General features: G+C 32.2%; 2 protein-coding genes across 3 annotated transcripts in view; both read right to left on the minus strand.

Moving 5' to 3' along the window:
- Window positions 1–1235, minus strand: part of LOC111048726 (nocturnin) — an 85395-nt gene extending 84160 nt beyond the window's left edge. Inside the window, exon 1 of the mRNA XM_039430328.1 lies at window positions 651–1235. Coding sequence (XP_039286262.1) covers window positions 651–796 — 146 coding nt within the window. The 5' untranslated portion in view covers window positions 797–1235. The remainder of the gene's footprint in view (window positions 1–650) is intronic.
- A 6915-nt stretch (window positions 1236–8150) lies between these two features.
- The window catches only part of LOC111048770 (alpha-tocopherol transfer protein-like), a 33214-nt gene continuing 19303 nt past the window's right edge, over window positions 8151–22061 (minus strand). For both annotated transcript variants that reach the window (XM_039430335.1, XM_039430334.1), the window contains exons 2-8: window positions 21728–21928; window positions 17908–18067; window positions 16261–16322; window positions 15145–15338; window positions 11201–11317; window positions 9699–9792; window positions 8151–8659 (exon numbers count right to left, since the gene is read on the minus strand). In XM_039430335.1, coding sequence (XP_039286269.1) covers window positions 8490–8659; window positions 9699–9792; window positions 11201–11317; window positions 15145–15338; window positions 16261–16322; window positions 17908–18067; window positions 21728–21926 — 996 coding nt within the window. In that variant the 5' untranslated portion in view covers window positions 21927–21928 and the 3' untranslated portion in view covers window positions 8151–8489. The remainder of the gene's footprint in view (window positions 8660–9698; window positions 9793–11200; window positions 11318–15144; window positions 15339–16260; window positions 16323–17907; window positions 18068–21727; window positions 21929–22061) is intronic.

The following is a 22061-nucleotide window of genomic DNA, read 5'->3' on the forward strand; positions in this document are numbered from 1 at the left end:
TTATATACAAGAATAATGATCCCCCCATTACAATATTATAGAAAAATCAGACTAATTACACACACATCGATTTTTGAACGTTCGATTTTTGCCTTCCTTATAAATTCTACCGGATTGAACGGAGCTTGGCATATACACATGTCGTGTTAGGCAAGTAATCTAATAGGATTTATAAGGGCGGCAAATATCGTACATCCAAAAATCGATGTTAGTGTATCTAGCCTCATGGAGAGAAGAGAGAGAAGACCTACTTGTAGAAGCTCCAATACAGAGAAATCAAATGCAAAAATAGAAGATAAGGCTTCACTTATTGATAGTAAATAAAAGAAGTTATAATGATTTCTCTATCACAATAGGCCTGAATAAAACATAAATGTATTATCCACAAAACGTCAGTTATTTTGTGTTATACAACACTACTGCCTAATGAGTAGCATTTTCAATCAAGGATAAAGAAGTCTCTACCTAGTGATGGCTTTTGTTTTATTATGGTACTTTAAAAGGAGATCTTTACCCCTCTTATTTCTATAAAAGGTTGGAAAAATGAGAAATGACAAAATCGCACTTCCCTCATGCTTATAAAATAGATACAAAATTACCAAATTAACACACTTCTTATGTAGATGAAAATTTACGAAATTTCAACTCACTTGATTTTCGTTACAATCCTGACCACTTCGTAAGTTGTCACAACTTGTTGCAAGGGCTGATCATGCTGAGCCAAAGTTGCAAACTCGGTCCTGTGTCGCCCGTTGCAACACAATGCTCTCCCAGCCATCTCTAGTTCGTGCAGCATTTCAAATCGTCTTTTAGCAGACGATTTGAAGACATAGAAAAGCCTGCGTGTGAGAATTTTCCAAACTTTCCAAAAACTGATTAAGTTATAACACTTAACAATCGAAATATGCACAAATGTGGATGTTCTGTTATCTGATGTTATATTCACTGTTGTTAGTTAATCTCACGTAATAAATTGTAAAAATTATTTCGCGAACAATAAAATAGTTGTTGAGGTAATTGATTTGAATTGAAAATTCGAAATGATTATTCTGATTCAAGATCGATATTCAACCAAACGATTCAAAGTTGGATATATAAAAATCTAACAAGAAAAAAATCCACAGTTAGTTAACAAAATTACAAACAATAACGTTCTGTCAATTGGAAATCAATAACTACTGCATTCAGCTCTAGTCTAGAATGAACTGATTCATTATCAAATGAATAATTTGAATGCGGTGAAATGTTAATAGTGTGCGCGATGATAAACAAAAACAGTACAAAAGCCGAAAAGGCCTACTATAAAGACCTTGATTCATTGAATCTTTTCCAATAAACAAGAGCATAAAAACTATCATACTTTACTCACTGATACCATGTTTTTTATTGCGTCAACACTCAACAGTAGACTTTATTTCTTGTTTATTTCACATGAAGCAATGTAGACACATTCCAATCTTGATTTCAGGTTGTTAAACCGATGTTTTTCAAGAAAAATATGAGGACATGGAAAGTATCACGTATGAATGATTGAAAGTATATGAACTTGAACGACGATACAATTTTTGGTATTCTATTTTTAAAATGTCTAAATAATATGAATGAGATATTTCAATAATTTTGAATGACATGCATGCAATGAATCCCTTGTAACTCAATATTCAATATTCAAATATTGTCTTGTAACCTTATCCATATAGTAGATAAAAACAGTGCTCAGCTTTAGCTGTACTGTTAGATCTAGCAATCAATTTTAAAGTGATCAGAGAAGGATAACAATTTTTTATTTTTTTAATAAACTCCTCAGTCCTTATCATTTTAGCCAATCATTGTCTCTTATGACTTATTTCATTTTGATTGAGTTTTTGACTAGTCAATTTTTCCTAGAGACCCATTTTCTATCTCTTGCCAATGATCTATTTCAGTTCCAATAATAGTCATTTGAAATAAGAGACTGATTCCCACCTAAGTAGGTACCACCCTTGTGCGCGGGGCGGTAAATGGAGAGGATAATGAGGACCTATAGCTTCAGAAGGGTTCCTAGCCACCGGAAAGCGATTTTTAGTCATAGATGATAATTAAGAAGGTCCCTTTCGTAAGTGGTTATCAATTCAAGGAGAGAAGCGAGCGCTTGCCTCTCATCGTATCTGAGTGATTTTAACTGCTTCCCCACAAAACAGCATATCCTCAAATTATATCCATACATCGAAACTAGAAGAGGAGCTGTACTGAATTGAATAATAATAAATTATCTTCAAAAATAATAACCAATCTGAAACATATAATATTATTATTGTGAACTCCATATTGCACAGACTTATCTAATCAATCTCTACCATTATTATTCACGCATGATTTTGGCAAACCTCTATAGATATTTTTCCCCTTGGAGGAAGAATCTGATAGAAAGTTGGTTTGGAAACAAATAATGAAGATATGACCACATCATCAGTTATCACACATATTCGATACCGATATTTTCATTGTAAACAATCTCTACTGTTAACGCAAGATTTGGCAATACCATAATAAAGTTGGGAAGAATCGGTCATAAAGTTAGTATGAGGACAAATCGTGGTATTACTATCAACAGTCAAAACAAAGATTTTGAAATGAAAATGAAATGAAAAAGATTCTATTCATCCAAAGAATAGTACAATAACAGAAGAATCAGTATCTTATCATCGAAACAAAGAACTTACAGAAATATAATTTCATTGTGACCAATGTACCTAGAATACATTGTATTGTATTGTATTCTAGGTACCTTGATTGTGACTAATAGCATAGAAAAACAATAGCGTAAGTAGATATCCCATGGTATAGGGAATTTATGTCGCAACTTTTACTGTTATCTCAAACCGATTACTGTCGATTATTGTCAATTTTTACTGTTTTGTTGGGGTGAGAGTGTATGAACGGCACAATTTGAGAGACTACCAGCGTCACACAGCTGCATGGGAAAGAACTACGTGAACTATGGGCTTGGGATAACAGTAAAAGTTGCTACATAAACGCCCTATACCATGGGATATCTACTTATGCTATCGTTTCTCTATGCTAATAGCTACTAGCATTATTCACGCATAATTTTGGAAACACTAGATGGTTGCCTAGAAAGAATCAGCTATAAAGTTTGTCATCAAATTTTGCAGCCAATACAGGATATACTTTAGATATGACCGTCACCTGACGATACACAGATTTTGTTATTGAGCTGTTATTCCTTTTGAAGGAGAAACTATTATAACATTTTGAAAGATTCATTGTAATAATGTAAACATGAACAGTTTGTATCAATGGAGAGTGGAGGTATAAATGGATTTGAATCAACATAATTAAGTATCAGCACAGAGAAAAGAAAGCAAGGCTTGATAGATAGAAAGGAAGGTGAATAAGATGAAAATGTAGCTTATGCTATAAATTTATTCTACGGTACCAGGGGAAACTAAAGCATTCATAGACAAAGAAGAAGCTACAGCTTCTCATTGACTTTGATAAGATCACAATAAGCTCTACGGTCAACGCATAATTTTGGCAATTCTAGGTGTTTTCCTCGATAAAGAAAGAGTTAACTACCTATAAACTTAGTCAGGAGGCAAATGTGGACGACCGTCACCTTTGACCGTCACAAACGGTGACTAGACAAGACGGTGCTTTGCCGCTTTCTGGCTTTCAACTCACATCTGCACCGTCATCCGAAGGTAAGAGCGCGGAAGGAAGTCATGTAAAAAGGAAGTGACGGAAGACAGTAGAACGCACACCTTTCAAAACAAACCGCGCTGCCTTGTCTTGTGTTCTCCAGGGAGAATCACTTTAAACTGTCAGAACTCCTGATAAGTAGCATGTATGCTACTCATTCAAACAACGCTGATGAATCACACTGCAGCAGACAGTACAGCTAGCGCTACATGCGCATTAACTTGACACTAACAAATGACTGAACGCCACAATAGAGCAGAGAGCATTAATTTATTCTCCTTTCATGTGGATGACTGAAGAATCAAAGAGATTGAATAATAGTGGACGGGAATAATAGTAACACTTGAAGGACGTACTTTCAAATTGGTTGCCCTACCTGGAAATTAGTTAGTGGTTCAAAGAAATCATTATAACAGTGCCTGTCTGGGGACTGAATGGGATTACTTCAATGTTTTTTATAAGCCTTCCTCAAGACAATACTTGAAAATCTTTAATACTACTTTTGAGTAGACTGTTGTATTGGATAAGACTTATTCTAGTAGTGAAGAGAGAAGGAGAGCAATAATTATGACTTGAATTGGACTTATGGTTTTAAATCTAATTTCAGGCAACTTTTTACTTTTTCAGAGATAAAGTTACAGCCCACTAAAAATAGCACATTTTAAATGAAGTACAAAAATCTGGTGTGGCGCACTCTCACAACTTTCCTTGCTGTTATGAGAATTGATCACCTGACGCTAGTGTTGTCGCGCATCTGAGCCAGCTGGTGACAGGACAATAACGCTGGAGACATACGAGGTCTGCTATCTCTTCATAGTGAATCATTTAATAGAATCAACAGTTATCAACAGTTACCAACAGTTTGCAATTGTATAATCACATTTTCTGGAATTTCGAGCTTATTTTCAATTTTAGGTGAAAATGTTACTGAACATCAATTGTAGAGATTTTCATGCTCAATCTTTTCCACTCGAATCTTTTTGTTTTAATTGTATCTGGAGCCTGATAATTGGGAATCTAAAATCAAACTTTGCATAGATGGGGCGGAGCTCCAGAAATTTTTACAGATATGGGATTTATGACACTTGATAGAGCTTATCAATTTATATTTTAGGTATGAATTTGATCAAAATCGTTGGAGCCGTTTTCGAGGAAATCGCGAAAAACCCTGTTTTTGACAACATTTTCGCCATTTTAGCCGCCATCTTGAATTGCATTTGATTGAAATTGTTGGTGTTGGATACTTATAGTGTAAGGACCTCAAGTTCCAAATTTCAAGTCATTCCGTTGATTGGGAGATGAGATATCGTGTACACAGACGCACATACACTCATATACACACACACACACACACACACACACACACCAATACCCAAAAACCACTTTTTTGGACTCAGGGGACCTTGAAACGTATAGAAATTTAGAAATTTGGGTACCTTAATTTTTTTCGGAAAGCAATACCTTATCCTATACTTACCTATGGTAATAGGGCAAGGAAAGTAAAAAGTACATGCCTTACCTGCACGTTTTGATTTCTTAATCAAAATTAGTTGAAAAAATGTTCTGTGCTATATTCTACAAGCTTAGTAGAATTCAAAAGGATAGTCATTTCTAATTCATGACAAGCATTGCGTTACTGTTTTCAATTAAGCCCATACAATTTATTGAAATGATTGAGCCTGGAACAACATGCAGAGCTCGAAGCCGTTCATCTGTCATCAATTTGATGTTTATGAACAATAATAGTAAGCTCTATCATTTCACGATGAAGATAAATTCAATATTTTGTCAATCCAATGTTTTACACTGAACCCATCAATTGAAAAATATAGCTTTAGAAACTTTATCTCAAATTGGATATAGAGAGAACAATAATTTTTGTCAAAACAAAAATTGGGCTAAATTGAAGATAATACTTCTAATTATAAAACAGAATGCTAGTCAAGGCAGGTCAGGTCCTTCATGAATAATTATTATTGCAGAGGTCAAAAGATCACATTGTATGTTATCTGCCTTTTGAAGTCAAATAAGAAACAACAAAAATTGTGTTCTGATGAAATTCTTAATTTGTATTGAGTCGAATATATAAAATATCGATTATCTGCGAATCCCCATCAACTGGGATTATTTTAAAATTATATTTTTCTGTTCCATGGAATTATGTGTGAAATTCTATCAATTTTTGTACTTTATTCATGGTTTAGTTCTTGAACAATTATTTCATGATAAGGCGAATGAATTGAAATAAAACCCATTCCATTGAGAATGAACAGCAATGTTTCATGCAATAATTGAAGGACATAGAATGAGTAATGGAAATCAATCATGTATCAAAATAAAAAATTGTTTCCTAGTGAGCACAAAATTTGTTGATATGTTAAATATTCAATAATTTATCTGAGAAATGTTACCATGTAAAGAACTCTTCATCTATTTTTCGACTCAATTTACGCAAATTGAAATTTGTAGAACACATATTGGGGTTGACCTCTTCATAATTAAAAAAAAATTATTTCACAGTAGGCTACAGTACAAAATGTGTTGATTAGTTTACTAAATAATATTCAAGTTTAGCAGAAAAAGGATGTTCTTCGGTGACTTATACTATACTATCATCGAAGTTGGACAGTGATATGCATGTAAGGGTCTCCAACTATAGAGTTATTAGCTTGAAGAATAATAAAAACATATATATATATATATAATATATATATATATTATATATATATATAATAAAGGCTGAAAAATATTCTACACCATTCAATCCATTATAAGACAGCCATAAACTAATTTTGAACTTGAAAGCGGGGTTAAGACCTCAAAATGATTACTATCAAATAAACTTCAACACAGTTCAGATGGAAGGAAGTAAATAATTAGAAAGAGCTTATGGTAAAGCAAATTGAATGTTAGGGTGTAGTCTGTTTTAGAATTATAGATATTTTGCAGTTGAATAATTGGATATTCAAACCAATATTTGATTGAGAAATGTCAGGTATTCTCAACTTTTAGCGCCAAATTCAGAAGTTGCTTCAATCTCTGAATATACACCTTTGCCCAGACGCCTAGAGCAATGATAATACTAGAATGGCTTTTATTGGTTGGGTGTCCCTGACGGAAGTCCCACCTCACCTGAATATATTGTTGAAGCCATCAATGAACCCCACGACTGAGGGAGGCTTGAAATAAATTCATGGAGGAAAATCAATATTTAATACGAAAAACTAATAAGGCATACTTGTTTGTAATGGTGAGACTGACGAGGGATGTGGAGTATCTATAAATATGAGACAAAGAGATGACTCCCTGTATCAAATATATCTACATTGAATAAAAACACACATATGTTGTCAAATTCTACACAGTTTTATTCGGTACTCGACCGAATATATCTACATGTATTTCTGAAGTTCCCCATCAAAACATCAAAAGAAGGATGTAATTAAATTCAACTTATAATATGCGATAAAGATGAAAATTCTCAACAATTTAACAAGAGTTAAAAAAATCTCCAGAGAAAAGACTAATATGTGAATTGAAGAGTTTGAAGAAAGTTTAAGCACAACTGAGCATAATGGTGAATACCTCTCAAGCTCTCCTTCTGGTTTTGAGTGATTTAGAAACTTTAGTTATTGATCATTAGCCTTAGTTATCATTAAATTTGTCAGTTATCGAACTGATTAACAGTCAACCGTTATTATGCCTGCCAACTTTGATATAAAGTTGCTTGAAAGTTTTGTCATTAGTCAATGCTTTGCAATCAATCACTTTCCGTAATTACAAAATCATTGATCCTAATATTCTCTGTATCAGTCAACATTTTGGTATAATATCAAATATTGTCGTGTTTACAAGAGGAGAAAATTTAAGTATGCTTTGAAGCCTCAAATAATATAAATTTATAAAAAATATATTAATATCAATAAAAAACTAGTTGAAAGTTTGAGTTGAGATTGAGAAGTTATTCTCATTATGAAGCGTGTTATGGAATTATATAACAATCATTCTGAACTACAAAATCACATGATGAGTTTTCTTCAAAGCAAAAGTACAAGTAGAGCTAATATAGTAAACTAATAGCCGGATATAATTTCATTGAATACCGCTAGAATATTTCCATTGAAAAATATCTCTACAGCAGTTGAAAAATAGATGATGAATTGATTCATTCCTTAATTTTATCTACCTATTCCTGAATGAGTCTTCTGTAACGAATCCTCCAACATAAATGTACGAAAAACAAGTTGGAGATCATGCAAATACTTAACAAAAAAATAGCTAACAATATAGCCTACTTGTACAGAATCTACAACATGCTGTTAGCTTCATCACAAACTCATCGATTTTTTCAATCGAAACGGTGGGTTCCAAAATGGAAAGGTTAGTAGAAATGATGTAGATAGATACACAAGAAGGATATTACAAATAAAAATAATAAAATCGAAAACTACACAACATTAATATAACAACGTTTTATAAAAATAACATACATCCACGATACAATACACGCCACGAAATACAAAAACATACAACATAGAAGAATTTACACACTAGATTAAAACAATCAAACAATAATATTACTGGGTGCAATCTCCATCTTACTTTCTAGGTGACATCACTACCTCAACAATCAAATTGTGAAGGAAATGAAAAAAGTAACGAATAATGCAACGTACATAGTACATAATACTAGATCAATAACTTAAATATCAACAATAAAATTACTATAAATTGTAATCAATACTGGATAGCTATTGTTAAATTATTAGTAACTTTTCTGCTGTGTGTCAATCTACTTCTAGTTTCTTGAAGCTGCCAGTCAGGTTCATGATTTCCGATTTGTTTTTGGCATTGTTGAGTTGGTTGTGCGCTGAGATGTTCTTGTTGTTGAGCAGTTTCATTTTGTCCAGACTCAGCAGTTTCTCTCTTTTTGAGGCGACTTCTTTCTTCCACATGTCTGGAACAGAATACAAGTTCATTGCTGTTGAATCAGTAGAGTTAACCTGATTTAGAACAGAGTGATCAATGCACGAATTTTCTTTTGCACCAAACATTTCAATCAATTTGTAAAATGCTAAATTTTCTATACAAATGTAACATTCCAATACTGAATACTGTACACTACTGACACACGCTTGATCATGAATGATCTCAAATAATTTCTCATATCCTACAATGATTATAGTTTATTGACAAATGGAATAAGTCAGTCACAAATTATATAATATAAATTATTATTTTTAATTAAAAAATTGTCAGTGTAAGATATTCTAAGATAAATGAATGGAATGCATATTGTCAATTCCATAAATGATTTTCATAAAAGCTATCATCATCATCACTGAGTTAAATGTGAGTGAGCTAAGAAGAAATGAGGCAATAAAAACTATTTTTTGATTGGGGAGGGATTATTAAGATGATAATTTAAATCATCAACTCAAGAAATACATATTCCAATTTATCATTATTTTCACTTATCCAGCTATTTGATTAATTTTCTTAAAAAACTGTAAATCCAAGTTGGATTTAAGATTCTCAACCATAAAATTTTCCTCCCTAATTGAATGGATATTGAACCTTCCAAGATCATGCGAAAAACACTAACTCATCACATAAAATTTTCGATGTGTTAAAAATCAAATTAAAAAACATCTAAATCGTATGTATCTACTCAAAAAATATATTATATTACTATCCTTCATGTACCAATTAATTAATCTTGTCCGAAATCTCTCACAAGAGAGATATCAGTATAACATTTTTTTACAATCGTCTTTTGAAACGATGTTTTCAGTTCACAATCAGCATGAATGTAACAAATACATATATATATACCAGTATATACCAGTTTATTTGTTATTAAATCATTGAAAATCAAAAGCACAGGTTGTTATTATTTCTTTTATAGTAGAGAATGTACTCTAGACAAAATTTTGGGAAGAGAAAAAGTGAATGAATGATATAATTTGTGTGATACTTGTTTTTCTTAATCTTACCAATCATATCACTCATTGGAATGACTCCACCATATTCCTTCGGTAGGACTTTGGGGTCCAATTTGGTGTGACAGTCTTCAAGTGAACTATGAACCTGAAATAAAAGCAAGAGCTTTAAAATAGAGAACATTCAATCTCGACAAACAATCGATTATATTTGAAAATTCAGAATGTTGAATGATCTTATTTGTTTTAATAAAATCACTCTTCGTTATGATGGAACAATATTGACAGTATGTTTGCAAATTTGCAAAATCAGAATGTTTAAAAAGGAATTTTTGAATTTGCAAATAGTATGAGGTATCACAGAATATTAAACGAGTACAAGAGTTATAGTACACGTACAAGTTAATAGTATGTGTTAATAGTACAAGAGCTCTTCATGGAAAGTAAATGATGAAAAAATCAAATCTTAGGGGTTCATGAAAATCATCATTGTTTAAAATGATGACCGTTTCTTTTTTTTGCTGGGTTTTCAATGTATGGGGAGTCAGAAGTTGATTTTTTTTTTAAATTGAGGGAGGGGGGAGTAAGGAGAATAAGTGAACTATATTTTACAATACATCTGAGTGTACATGGAACAATATTGGAAGTGCATGATAATACAAATTGAAAAAAGGAGCAATATATATTATTAACAGACCACGTTTTCAGAACAGGGATATGATTTTTAAATGAATTATTAGGTGAAACAAAGTATAACAAGTTTCTTAATACAAGTTACTAATGGAAAGCCAAGACAAAGCTCATACGAAATGAAATTTCAATAAAAAGTTCAACTTCAACTTAAATATCTCATTCCATTTCTTACAAAAAAAGAAATTAAATGAGACTTAGAGAAGTCTAGTAGATGATAATATAACTTTAAATAAATTATGCCAAACTGAGTAGAAATGATAATCATAAATGTTTTCAAATTTTATTTCGTATAGTTTAACGAGATTTAAGCTGAATTCACATCAATATCAGTTCCCGTGTCCGGTCCAGTGAAAATATTGTTTCCATCAGTTATATTCGGACTATTATACACGAACTCTGATACTCCTATGTTGTGGATATTCAACTTTATTGTTGAGTATAACAAGCAAAGGGAATTGGAGGCGAATGAATACTTGAATATCGATATCAATAAATAATCACATTATAATTTATTAGAAACGTAGAATTTATAATTAATTTTATACATACAGTAGAACTCCACTATCCGAATTAATTAAGACCAGGCCCCATTCGGTTAATCGTTCGGATAATTAGAGTTTCCACAAAAAAACGGGAAATTTAGAAAAAAATCATTAAATATATTATTGTATTATTCACTTCAATTATAACCGATTGAATACTTCACTGTATGAAATAGACTTTGCTGAAAGAGTGTTGATGCTTTTTGAACAAATATCTGAAATTCGCGGAAAATTCACCTACTTTCTTCTAAAAGCGATTTGGATACTTGGAGTTTGACTGTGATTTAATTAGATAACTCCTAAATAGTCAATAGAACTCACAGTGAAACGACTCCTCATCTTGGGGCTGAACCTTGTTCTGGCAAAGTCATACACATAGCGGAGTGCAGCTGGAACGTTGATCAAGTGGATCTCCTTGTGTCTCATTGGTATCGATTGCTGTAATTCAAGTTAAATAATTAATTTCCTTAGGAAATTGTAAAATTGTTTTAGTTTCTATTACTCTTATTATTTTCTGGTCCAAATTCGGAAGGATTTCGTTAGTTCCAACCTCATCAATCTATTGGTTTAATAATATTGAGAATATTTAAATTTTTCCAGAATAATTTATGGGGATTAAATTGTTAAAAGAATGACTCATTCAATAAATTATATACGTTCTTATTTCATTTATTGAGAATCACAAATCATTTTAATATTGTACAATAATATGATTGGGAGAAGACAATAGGCATAGCCGAACTATCTTCTTCCCAAAATTTGACGAATAAAAGTTTTGAAAAAAGATTGAGTTATGTTTTCGCTTTTCACTTTTGCTGAGTTCAATTTTTACTCCAAAACTGACGATTAAACTAGAAATTTTGAATTTTCATGTTTTAGGATTTTTTGTAAAGTTTTTTTTCATGATTAGAAAACTAAAATATTCCACTCAAATATCTACTAATTTAGAATTTTTGAGAATGTTGCAAAATTTTGAGCCATAAAGGAAACACAACTTTACTATTAGTACAGCTTATTCTAGTTTTTGAAGTTTTAATATAATTGACCAAAATCAACATGCAATTTTTTGGTCAGTTAACTATAGTCCAAAAAGGAATAATTATAAAGATGATAGAGAACTAAAAAAGTTTAGTAGCTTTTATAATAACATGATAGTTTTAAGCAATAGTTTCATATAGTTAGTTTTATAGCATAGTTAGTTTAGTTTATAGCAATAGTTAGTTATAGCATTACCAAATAGTAAAAAATTGAACAGACTACGCGGAGTAAAGTTGTGGTTATGAACACAATATTATGAACAAGGTTTTGAATATTTACACTCGTGACAGTATGTAGTGATAAGTTCTCTAAAGCCCAGTTATAAAATTACCTCAATAAAATAGAAAAGTTTAGTTGTGAGATATCTCATATAGTTCGTCTAGGATGATGAATTGAGAACTATAATATATACAAGTCGATGAGCAGGATTTTGAAGAAAAATCCACTTTCAGTTCTCGGTCATTCGAAATATTATAGGCATCGTCAATTAGAAATTGAGAACAAATAAGGTCTATGCTAAAAAGCAGGCGATCACTATAGGTTTCCAGTGTCAGAGGATTCAATTACCTCATGAATAACCTTAATCACAAATCTCAGCATAAATTCTATCACCATCTGATCATTTCAACTTGGAAATGTAAATACAATGTAATTTATTCTCTCTCTGTATATTACTTTACTATGAACATTTTCAAATGGTTATATCTATAGAGTGATTCACATATTATATTCTCAGTGGCGAATACTGACTAAAACCCTTGAGCATGTGGTGACAAAAGATATTTTATGTATTGTAAATGTGTATCTACAGTGGGACAAATATGTGTGTGAAAATATTAAAATGCAAACTTTTATGGAAAGCCTATTATTGGGAAGGTTTTGGCGCTGTGCACCACGCTTTTGGGAACTTTCAACTGTTGAGATTTTTAAAGTATTTGGATTAGGAAAATATCATGTTAACAAAATGGAACAATTCGAAAAAAATTCTGAGGAAAACCTTTCTTATTGTTTTAAATTTTTGAGATAAGAACGCCTAAAACTGAAATCTGAGGGGTGAAAAGTTCATAAAATTTTGAAGAGTTTACGTAGTTCTCAATATGCAGCTATTAATCTTATCATCATAAATTGGAACTTGTCTGGAAATTGTTTTTCCAGATATTGGTCATCTCATGGAAAATTTGATTCCTCAGAATAATAATTCTAGAGAAATTAATCCAGTTTTGAAAAAAAAACTTAAAATGGGTTATTATTTTTCCAAAATTGAAACACTTTCCCAAGAATTGATGTTCTGAGGAATAAAATATGTCATGTGATGAGAAATATTGTGAATAATGCATTCTCAAAATGAATTTATTTGCTACCGATTCGGAAATGGATCTCCCCCAAGATATCAACTTTAGGCGTTCATATCTAAAAAAGTAGAACAAATTAAAAAACGTTTTTCCTCAGGAATTTGTTCAATTTTTCAACTTGATAGTATCTAAATAAAAATACTTCGAAAAATGGCACCGTTAAAAGTTCACAAAAGCGAGGTGAACAAGCTGTGGAGTGGCTATATCTTTCGTTGTATAGGGAATGATGAAATCACACACATCAGGGAATGCCTGCATCAGTCCGGGTCTATATCTGTATATTGGACTGCGTGCGCATACGTTCATTGCTATAGATTGTGCTGCAAACAATGCGAAAAGGGATATTTTATTTTATTGTGGCGCACTATAGAAATCCTGATATTATTAACGGGTTATCAAAAGAGACTTGGCATGCAGTATATGATTCAAATAATGTTGAAAATATGTTTGACAATTTCATGAGCTCCTACATTAACCATTGCAACAGCTCAGTTCCAGAGAAATCAGTTAGCAGGGAAAGAAAGAGAGATCAGATTCCCTGGATTACTCCTGGCATTAGAATATCCAGTGATAGGATGAAAACTCTGAATTGTCTTGTTAAAACTCAATATTTTAAGGACTCTCTCATTTATATCAAAACAAATACAGGACTTAGATACCTTAGCTTTGAAATATATTATAAAATTTACAAAAGTATCTATAAGAAAGTTTTGAAAGTTGCTAAAAAAAAGGCCGCCACTGCTTATATAAAAAATTCTTCTAATCAAGTTAGAGCTATCTGGAAGTTGGTTAGGCTTGAATCAGCGAAAAACCAGGAATTAACCACAGATATGTGCATTGCTAATGAAATAGGGAATATCAAAAGAGGAAAAGAGGCTGCTGATATATTGAACAATTATTTTATTAATGCACCATTAAAAATACAAAATTCACTCCTAGAAAAAAAAGATATATGGGATTATCGTTCATTATTCAATATGAATCTTAAAAGTAAACAGAGGTTCTCAATCTTTAAGCCTTTAAGTTGTGAAGAATTAAAAGAAATAATTAAATCCTTAAAAAATAAAAAATCCTGCGATTGTTTCAATATATCAAACTACCTGGTAAAAAAATCAGCAGAAAATATATTAAAGCCGCTAACATTTATTTTTAATAGCTCTATGACTCAGGGTCATGTACCATCAAAATTGAAATTTTCAAAAATAATTCCTACTTATAAAGAAGGCAGAAAGGAGCTTCCAGAAAACCATAGGCCTATCGCTAACACTCCTGTTTTCCTAAAAATCTTTGAATATGTAGTGCTTGAAAGAATGAGAGAGTATCTGAGTCAAATAGGTTTGTTGTCATCTAATCAATTTGGTTTCCGGCCAGGTTTCTCAATAAACGATGCACTTTTCTCGGTTGTAGATGAAATATTGTCATCTGTGGATAAAAAAATGAAAGTGTATGGGTTGATAGCAGATCTCTCAAAAGCTTTCGACCTGGTAAATGTTGAGATCATGATGAACAAGCTGCAACTGTATGGATTTGATGGCGCTGTCCTTAGATGGTTCTTTTCATATTTTGATAAAAGGTATCAGCAGGTTGTTATTGACTCCCACTTGTATGAGTATCATTCTGATTGGATGAGAACAAGAAGTGGGGTCCCCCAGGGATCAGTACTCGGCCCCCTGCTTTTTGTTCTCTATATAAATGACTTGCCTTCCTACCTTGATCCAGCTAGGAGTGTTTTGTATGCGGACGATGTAAGCATCTTACTGAAAAGCAATAGCCAGCCAAATGCTGAACTAGAGAGCAAAACAGCCCTTATTAAATTACAAAAATGGCTATCAGCCAATATGTTGATTTTGAATAAGGATAAAACTAAAGAAATACCTCTCCCCATTTGATGACGGTGGCGAATTCTGTGGGTCCCCATAGTGTGATGTGGGCAGCTGACACTCCTTTGAGATCACCGAAATGCGTGAAGCCCATGATCTGAGACTCCTCGTCCTCCAATAGCGTCTCATAGGTCACCAGGTGGGCTTTGGCCATGTCTTCGTTCGAGTATTTGTATGGGTTGAAGTTATCTGCAACAAAATAAACACACATTCATAACAGCAATTCAATGTCCAATGACAACAGTAGTATATTCTCAAGGTACAGGTTAATCATTGAAAATCAAGTTTTATATCATTGGAGCTATTGTTTCAAACTAGAATAATCATTTACTGCTCAATAGAAATAAAACTCAGTTATGAGTTTTTTGGCTAAGGCAGGTCACTGATAGTGCGAAAAGTGCACAGTTTCCTCCTATTAATATAGAAATTACAGTTATAATAATGTGTTCAGCTTAATAATCGCAACGGTTATACGGTTAATTCATGTTAGATAAAAAATTAAAATTTCTGTATCTCTGCAATTAATTCCAATTTAAATTACGGTAATGGAGGAAGTAAATATACTCTGGATGTGGATAGCAAGGGTATCTATCTTATATACTTAATATAATTAATTTACTTCCCTGAAGAGTATCTCAGAGTTTTATATTTTTCTTGTAACACAGAATTTCCTATAACTCAGTTCCAGAATTTCATTAGAAACATACAATTTGCCACAAAAATGAAGAGAGCATGAATTATGAACTCTATAACATAATATTGGCAGTTTTTAAAAATACTACTAAACTAAAGCAAAAAATTGCCTATTCCCAATAGGAATTTCCGGCCGAGTTGGTCTAGTCTCTAGTGGTAAGGATCGTTACAAACTTCGGTTTGCGTCATGTGAGTATCATCCGCGATAAATAAAATAGAAATTTAGTGTGGATAGATTTCAAGTTTACCACCTCTTGTTTCAACTGATAGCCTACAACTTACAAGAATCATTTCATCTTCAAGCAATCAAGTGCATGGATAAAGAGCCCAATATTACGGAAGTGATTAGGATTCTTCTTTGACAATTCTTTCTGCTCAGATCGTAATATTTTTGTAGAAATAAAAGATCAATACTTACTTGCGATACCAATTATAACTCTCCGGCCTTGGCTGTCTCTGATTGGGGATGCGAATATGTATCTGAAAATACGAATTAAATAATGTGAAATTAAATAAGATCAGGGATCGTGTTAAGAAATATATCATACAATAAGTACGGTATAGAAGATCCCTGATTCAGGTATTTCATTCGACACAAACAAATATCTTGATTATGATTATTATACTCGGTAAATCCATGCTAAATGGAGTATTTCATTTTTATAGATGTAGGAAAGTCTGTCTAACAAGAAATGCTGCTCGAAGAGTAAATGACTTCGAAGCTGGAGAATGGTCCTTTAAAAGCAACATTTCTCATACCTGTGTGTTGATGTGAATAGTGCCAATAAAGTGAGTGACGAGATAAGACAGAGATTGATAGCTGGAAATCGTGCCTACTTTGCGAATATTAAATTAATTACCTCTCATTCACTATCTAGAGCAACCAAGCTCGTTTACAAGATACTGGTAAGACCAATAATCACATACGGTTCAGAAACCTGGAATTTAACTGAAGTTGATTCCATCAAACTGAGAGTTTTCGAAAGGAAGATTATTAGGCGCATATATGGAGGCATCATTGACAATGGAGTCTGGAGGAGACGGTCAAATGATGAAATTCTAAAGGGTGAGGATGTGGTACGATTCATCAAATCGCAAAGACTGCGCTGGGCTGGTCATGTTGAGAGAATGGCGGACCAACGAATGCCAAAAGCAATTTATTAGGCCCGGATGAAGGGTAGAAGACGACAAGGGAGGCCACGCAATGGAAGGAGTGATGAAGTGAAGGATGATCTCCGGAGAATGGGAGTTATGGCATGAAGACGAAATGCATGTGACCGTGATGTGTGGAGGGCTCTAGTGCGAGAGGCTAAAGCTCACATCGAGCTGTAATGCCAGAAGAAGAAGAAGAAGGAAAGTCTGTCTCAAGAAGTAATAAGTTGTTTATTCATATTAGAATACTATCAAATTAATAATTCTTATCTAAAGAGAAAAATGGGTGATAAAATTTAAGTAAGTACTCAATTGAAATTATCACGAAATAATGTAAAATAATAATAATAATAATTAATTTTACCAATCAATACATTGTACACATTTTGAAAATAAAAATCATAATTTTACCAATCAATACATTGTACACATTTTGAAAATAAAAATTATAACTGGTGTTGTAAACACCTTCTCATGCACCTTGACCTTCTCATGGTCTGGATGAAATCCCTTAGGTAATCCTGCGAAGGCCCTCCTTCATGCCCTTATTCACAATAGAAAAAAGAATGACAATTACTGATGAATGAAATCCATTTAAAATATTCAAAACTATATATAATAAGTTATTTTTAACAGTTTTGATAATCACCAACCACATTCGTTTCATCTGGTTTTTATCTGAGATTACTAATAATAAATCGAATTGACCAAATTATTTTTATATTCAACCATGCTAATTGAACAAATTCATTCAACATACTGTGTAACTCATCATTCATAACATGTTTAACAAACAATTTGTATCATATAAAACTTCTTCATATAAAACAGAATACGAGAAGTGAATGAAATAAAATTTCGAAATTGGTTGTAAATAATACGATATAGAAATGTGTGGGCAGTGGGGACTCACCCAGATTCAATGAGTTGCTTTACGGATGGATTGAGAAAGTCCAATCCCATACAAAGGTGTGGAAACGTCTGTCTCAAGTTGAGGTACTTCAGAATTGTTGTTTGTGCCATTGGAACGCTGAACTTCTTCACTCTGAGGAATCTCAGCAAAAAGCTGTCATCTGTAAAAAATCATTATTTTGATAAGCGTTATTTATAAATAAATATATTATGTTATTTATCAGCATTATAAGAATAATAGTAGATCTGCATCACCTGAGAGAGCAATTGTTACAGAAATGGAGGATTCATACCAGATATAATCCAATCACAATCAATAAGAATTTATCTAATTATTATCTTCAACTCTTTATTAAGCCCTCAAAATATCATTGATGGATTCAATCTTCTACTAATCCTATGTGCAGTATTATGATACACAATACAGTCTGCATCCCAATAAAATATATTGTTTGCCTTATTAGACTACATTCAATGATGCAAAGCATAGAAAATATAATAATATCCCTCTCATTAGTGCTACTGAATATACTACAATATATTAGAACATGAGGAACCATTCTTGTATGTTTTTTCGATAGATGCAAATGAGCTGGAGTGATATTAAATAAATCCACCAATTCATATTAGGTACTGTATATAGTTTTTCCCAAAAGTAATAATTTATGCCATAATAACTTTCTCTTGAAATCATCATTCATGATCGTGACTTGTCATTATGACCTGATAATTGTTTTTATGTAACATTTAGTTCTGTGAATTGTTTGTTATAGAACCTGTTTGTCACAATACGACGAGTAAACTACTCAGATAATTGAAAAACTAATAATTATTATTTAAGAATTAAATCCAATTCCTCAGAGAAAAGTAAAGATGTTCTTAATGCCTTGTTAACTGAATGAGGATAATTAGTTAAAGTATAATACCATCGTAGGCCTACTACCATTTTTTAAAAACAATACTTTTTAATATAGAATACAAAACCAAGTTTCGGACGTTTAATCTATTTTAGAAATTTTGAAGTAGATTAAACGTCCGAAACTTGTTGTTTTTGTATTTTATATTAAAAAAATAGAAAATGGTATTATTTTTCAACTAACAAATCAAGTAGCCCTGAAGAAATAAATACGTTATTATAAAGGATAAGTAGATAATAGTATTTAGTGATTTCATGGTTATATGCAATTATCAATAATATTATTGAAGTAGTAGCAGAATTAGCCTCTGAATATGTTGATATTTTGAAAGTTTTCTGAAATATTTTGAAAATGACTATTATCTAGAATTGCATTCAATCAGATAAAAGGATTGGAGCAAATGCAAACCAAGAAAGTAGATCTGCTAATTAACGCATTCCTTGATTCTTAATGGAGATTAATCAAGTGCATGAGTGCAAGTTCCTTTATAAGTAAAGGTTTCCTTCTGCACAGTAATAAAATTCTACTTTGCCCATCTTCAATTAGTTCATGGTCCACTAGTGAGAATACGAATGAGTAGTATTGTGAATGTAATAGAAATATTCTTGATTAGGAGGAGTGAGGGCTTGGAATGGAAATTCTAACAACAAACCTGAAAAATACATCTTCTTCAAAAGGTCTTTAAATATTTTTTACGGTTGAATTATATAGTTTTTATTATTAAAATAGTGCAAAAAGTACAGATTGGGAGAGAAAAACTGAAGATATCTTGAACTATTTCTCTCCCAAATTTAGATAACATTAAAATAGGCTATGATTTTATTTCTTCGAAATTATTACATTTTCAATCAAAACAACATAAACGAAAAAATAATTAAAAAAAAAGTATACAAGAAGTAGATTATATAGTTGTTCAAAATTGAATTAATTATACTTTAGTTGAATTTTCAAATTTAACATACAATATAATATTGAAATATGACTTCTAAAAAGCTTTTTACCACATTAGGCTTGAAAATCCCAACAGTATAAGTTTATACTATTGTTTCAAAAGCAGGAGTATATTAATTTTACTTTCCTTGCCCTACCTACTACTATAGGTAAGGAAAGTATTGCTTTCCAAAAAATTAAGATCCCCCGATTCCTCAATTTAATGTATTCTATAAGTTTCAAGGTCCCCTGAGTCCAATTTTTTATGATAAGCACCACAAACAATACGGTAGTGATTCATCATTGTTCAATATGGAAGATAATTAAAAAGCAATCAAGAATGGATATCTACTGTAGGTTACTTCTCACAAAATTAATAGTTGTAAAAATGTGACACCCCAATCAAATGAACTGTTAAACTTGTTTTACTCATGCCATACAGCTAATGATACCGAAATAGATACATCGTCGTAGTCCTTTGCCTACAAACTAGTTTGCATTGGATATTATGCTTCCTATGTTGCGATAGACAAGTACATTAACTTCAAATGATTGACATGCCAAGTAAGTGATATTTGAGGGATGCGAAAATTTGTCCTTGAACTTTATATTTGACTGACACTCTATTAATATTGATAGAATAAATCTTGCTTCCATATTTTTATTTTATAATTTTATAATTGAATTCAATCAATCTCGACCGGAAAGGATCGCGGATAGAAATTCGTCTTTCATGATTAGCTTATACATTGTAAAATGTCAGGAAAAAATAAACTATTTCTCTTTCCGAATTAAACTGACTTGGAAATGTTCCTTATTGAATTGACAAGCAGTTTCAGAATGAGTTTGTACGTCTTGCAAGTGATTCCTGCATGTATGCATAGAAAATATTCCTGCATGTATGCATAGAATATAACATATATATCATCAAGTAAAACTCTGATCTACTGTTTAGTCTTCAACTTATGACATTCAAAACTTCATTGAAACTTTATACTATCATATTTTTATTTTTCCATGTAATGTGAATTGTAGGAATAATTCTACATTGATTTGTCACTGTTCTCTTTTGAATAACTATTCATTAATTTGTAACTATACTCTTTTGATTAATTATGATTGATCAACGTTGATCTTGATTTTCTAATATAGTATTTTCTTCTAATATGAAAATGTAAAGGGTTCGCTAATCCACGAAAAGTAACCCATGCCGTGGGATGTTTTGCAAACCATTGCTATAGAATTATGCATAATCAATCAGCTGACAAGTGGAATCATATGTTTATGGGCATAAAAGGAAAATCCACTAAGTCCATAGAAGTAAATTTTTCAGGAAATAAACTTCTAATTTTTAACATCAATAAAACATCACAAAATAGTTTCGTGCGAGGAGCTTGGTTGTCGGGTTCGATGACAAAAACCAAGCTCCTTGCCCGCTAGCGTCAACTAGTCTCCCCGACAGTAAATCCCCTACTGGTTCAGAGGAGACTAGTTGTCGGGACCGTAGACGACAATAAGCTCCTCGGACGCTGACGACAACTAGTCTCCCCGTCAGTAAAGCTCTTCTCTCAGGAGCTCAGTCGACGCCGTCAGTAAATCCCCTCGAATGTGGTTTTAAAAGGAGCTTTACTGTCGGGGAGACTAGTTGGCGCGCTCCCCATATATCACATGGAATTTGCAATTTCTAATGAGTTACTGAAAAGTTACACATTTTCATTTCTATCCTACATGCATGACTTTGAATAATTACATATACTTTTTATACTCAAAATCTATCCCTTAATATAAGAAGATTAGAGAAATAGATGTTTCAAAAAATTATAATAATTCAGATTTATAACGCCTTCAAATTCAGAGACATACATGGAAATATAAATTGATCTTATTGATTCATTATTTATTTATTCATTTGGGACACTATAATCATAATATAATTATGATCATGTATTAAATTTAATTGTTATGACAACTGACCAGTTCTGCAATGATGAATATCGTAGTTCTTCTTGATCCATTCCCTGAGCTGCATCAGGGCCTGCGCCCTGCCACTCTCATCCTCCCTCAGTTCACTCTTGGCCACGCCCAACACCTCGGCGGCCAGCGTGCAGATATAGCTGTCCTTGTTGCACTTCTGACCCCACGGGTACGACATTATAACTCGAGTGGTCGTCATCCCTTAACAAACACAAAATAACTATCTATTAAAGAAAGAAAGAACACCAATATTTAAAAAGATTCGAGTTTTTGTAGGGTCAGTTGAACATTTATTCATTTATACAATAAGTAAGTACATTATCAAAATGAATGT

The sequence above is a fragment of the Nilaparvata lugens genome, chromosome 6 (genome assembly GCF_014356525.2).
Source record: "Nilaparvata lugens isolate BPH chromosome 6, ASM1435652v1, whole genome shotgun sequence".
Classification (NCBI taxonomy): Eukaryota; Metazoa; Arthropoda; class Insecta; order Hemiptera; family Delphacidae; genus Nilaparvata; species Nilaparvata lugens.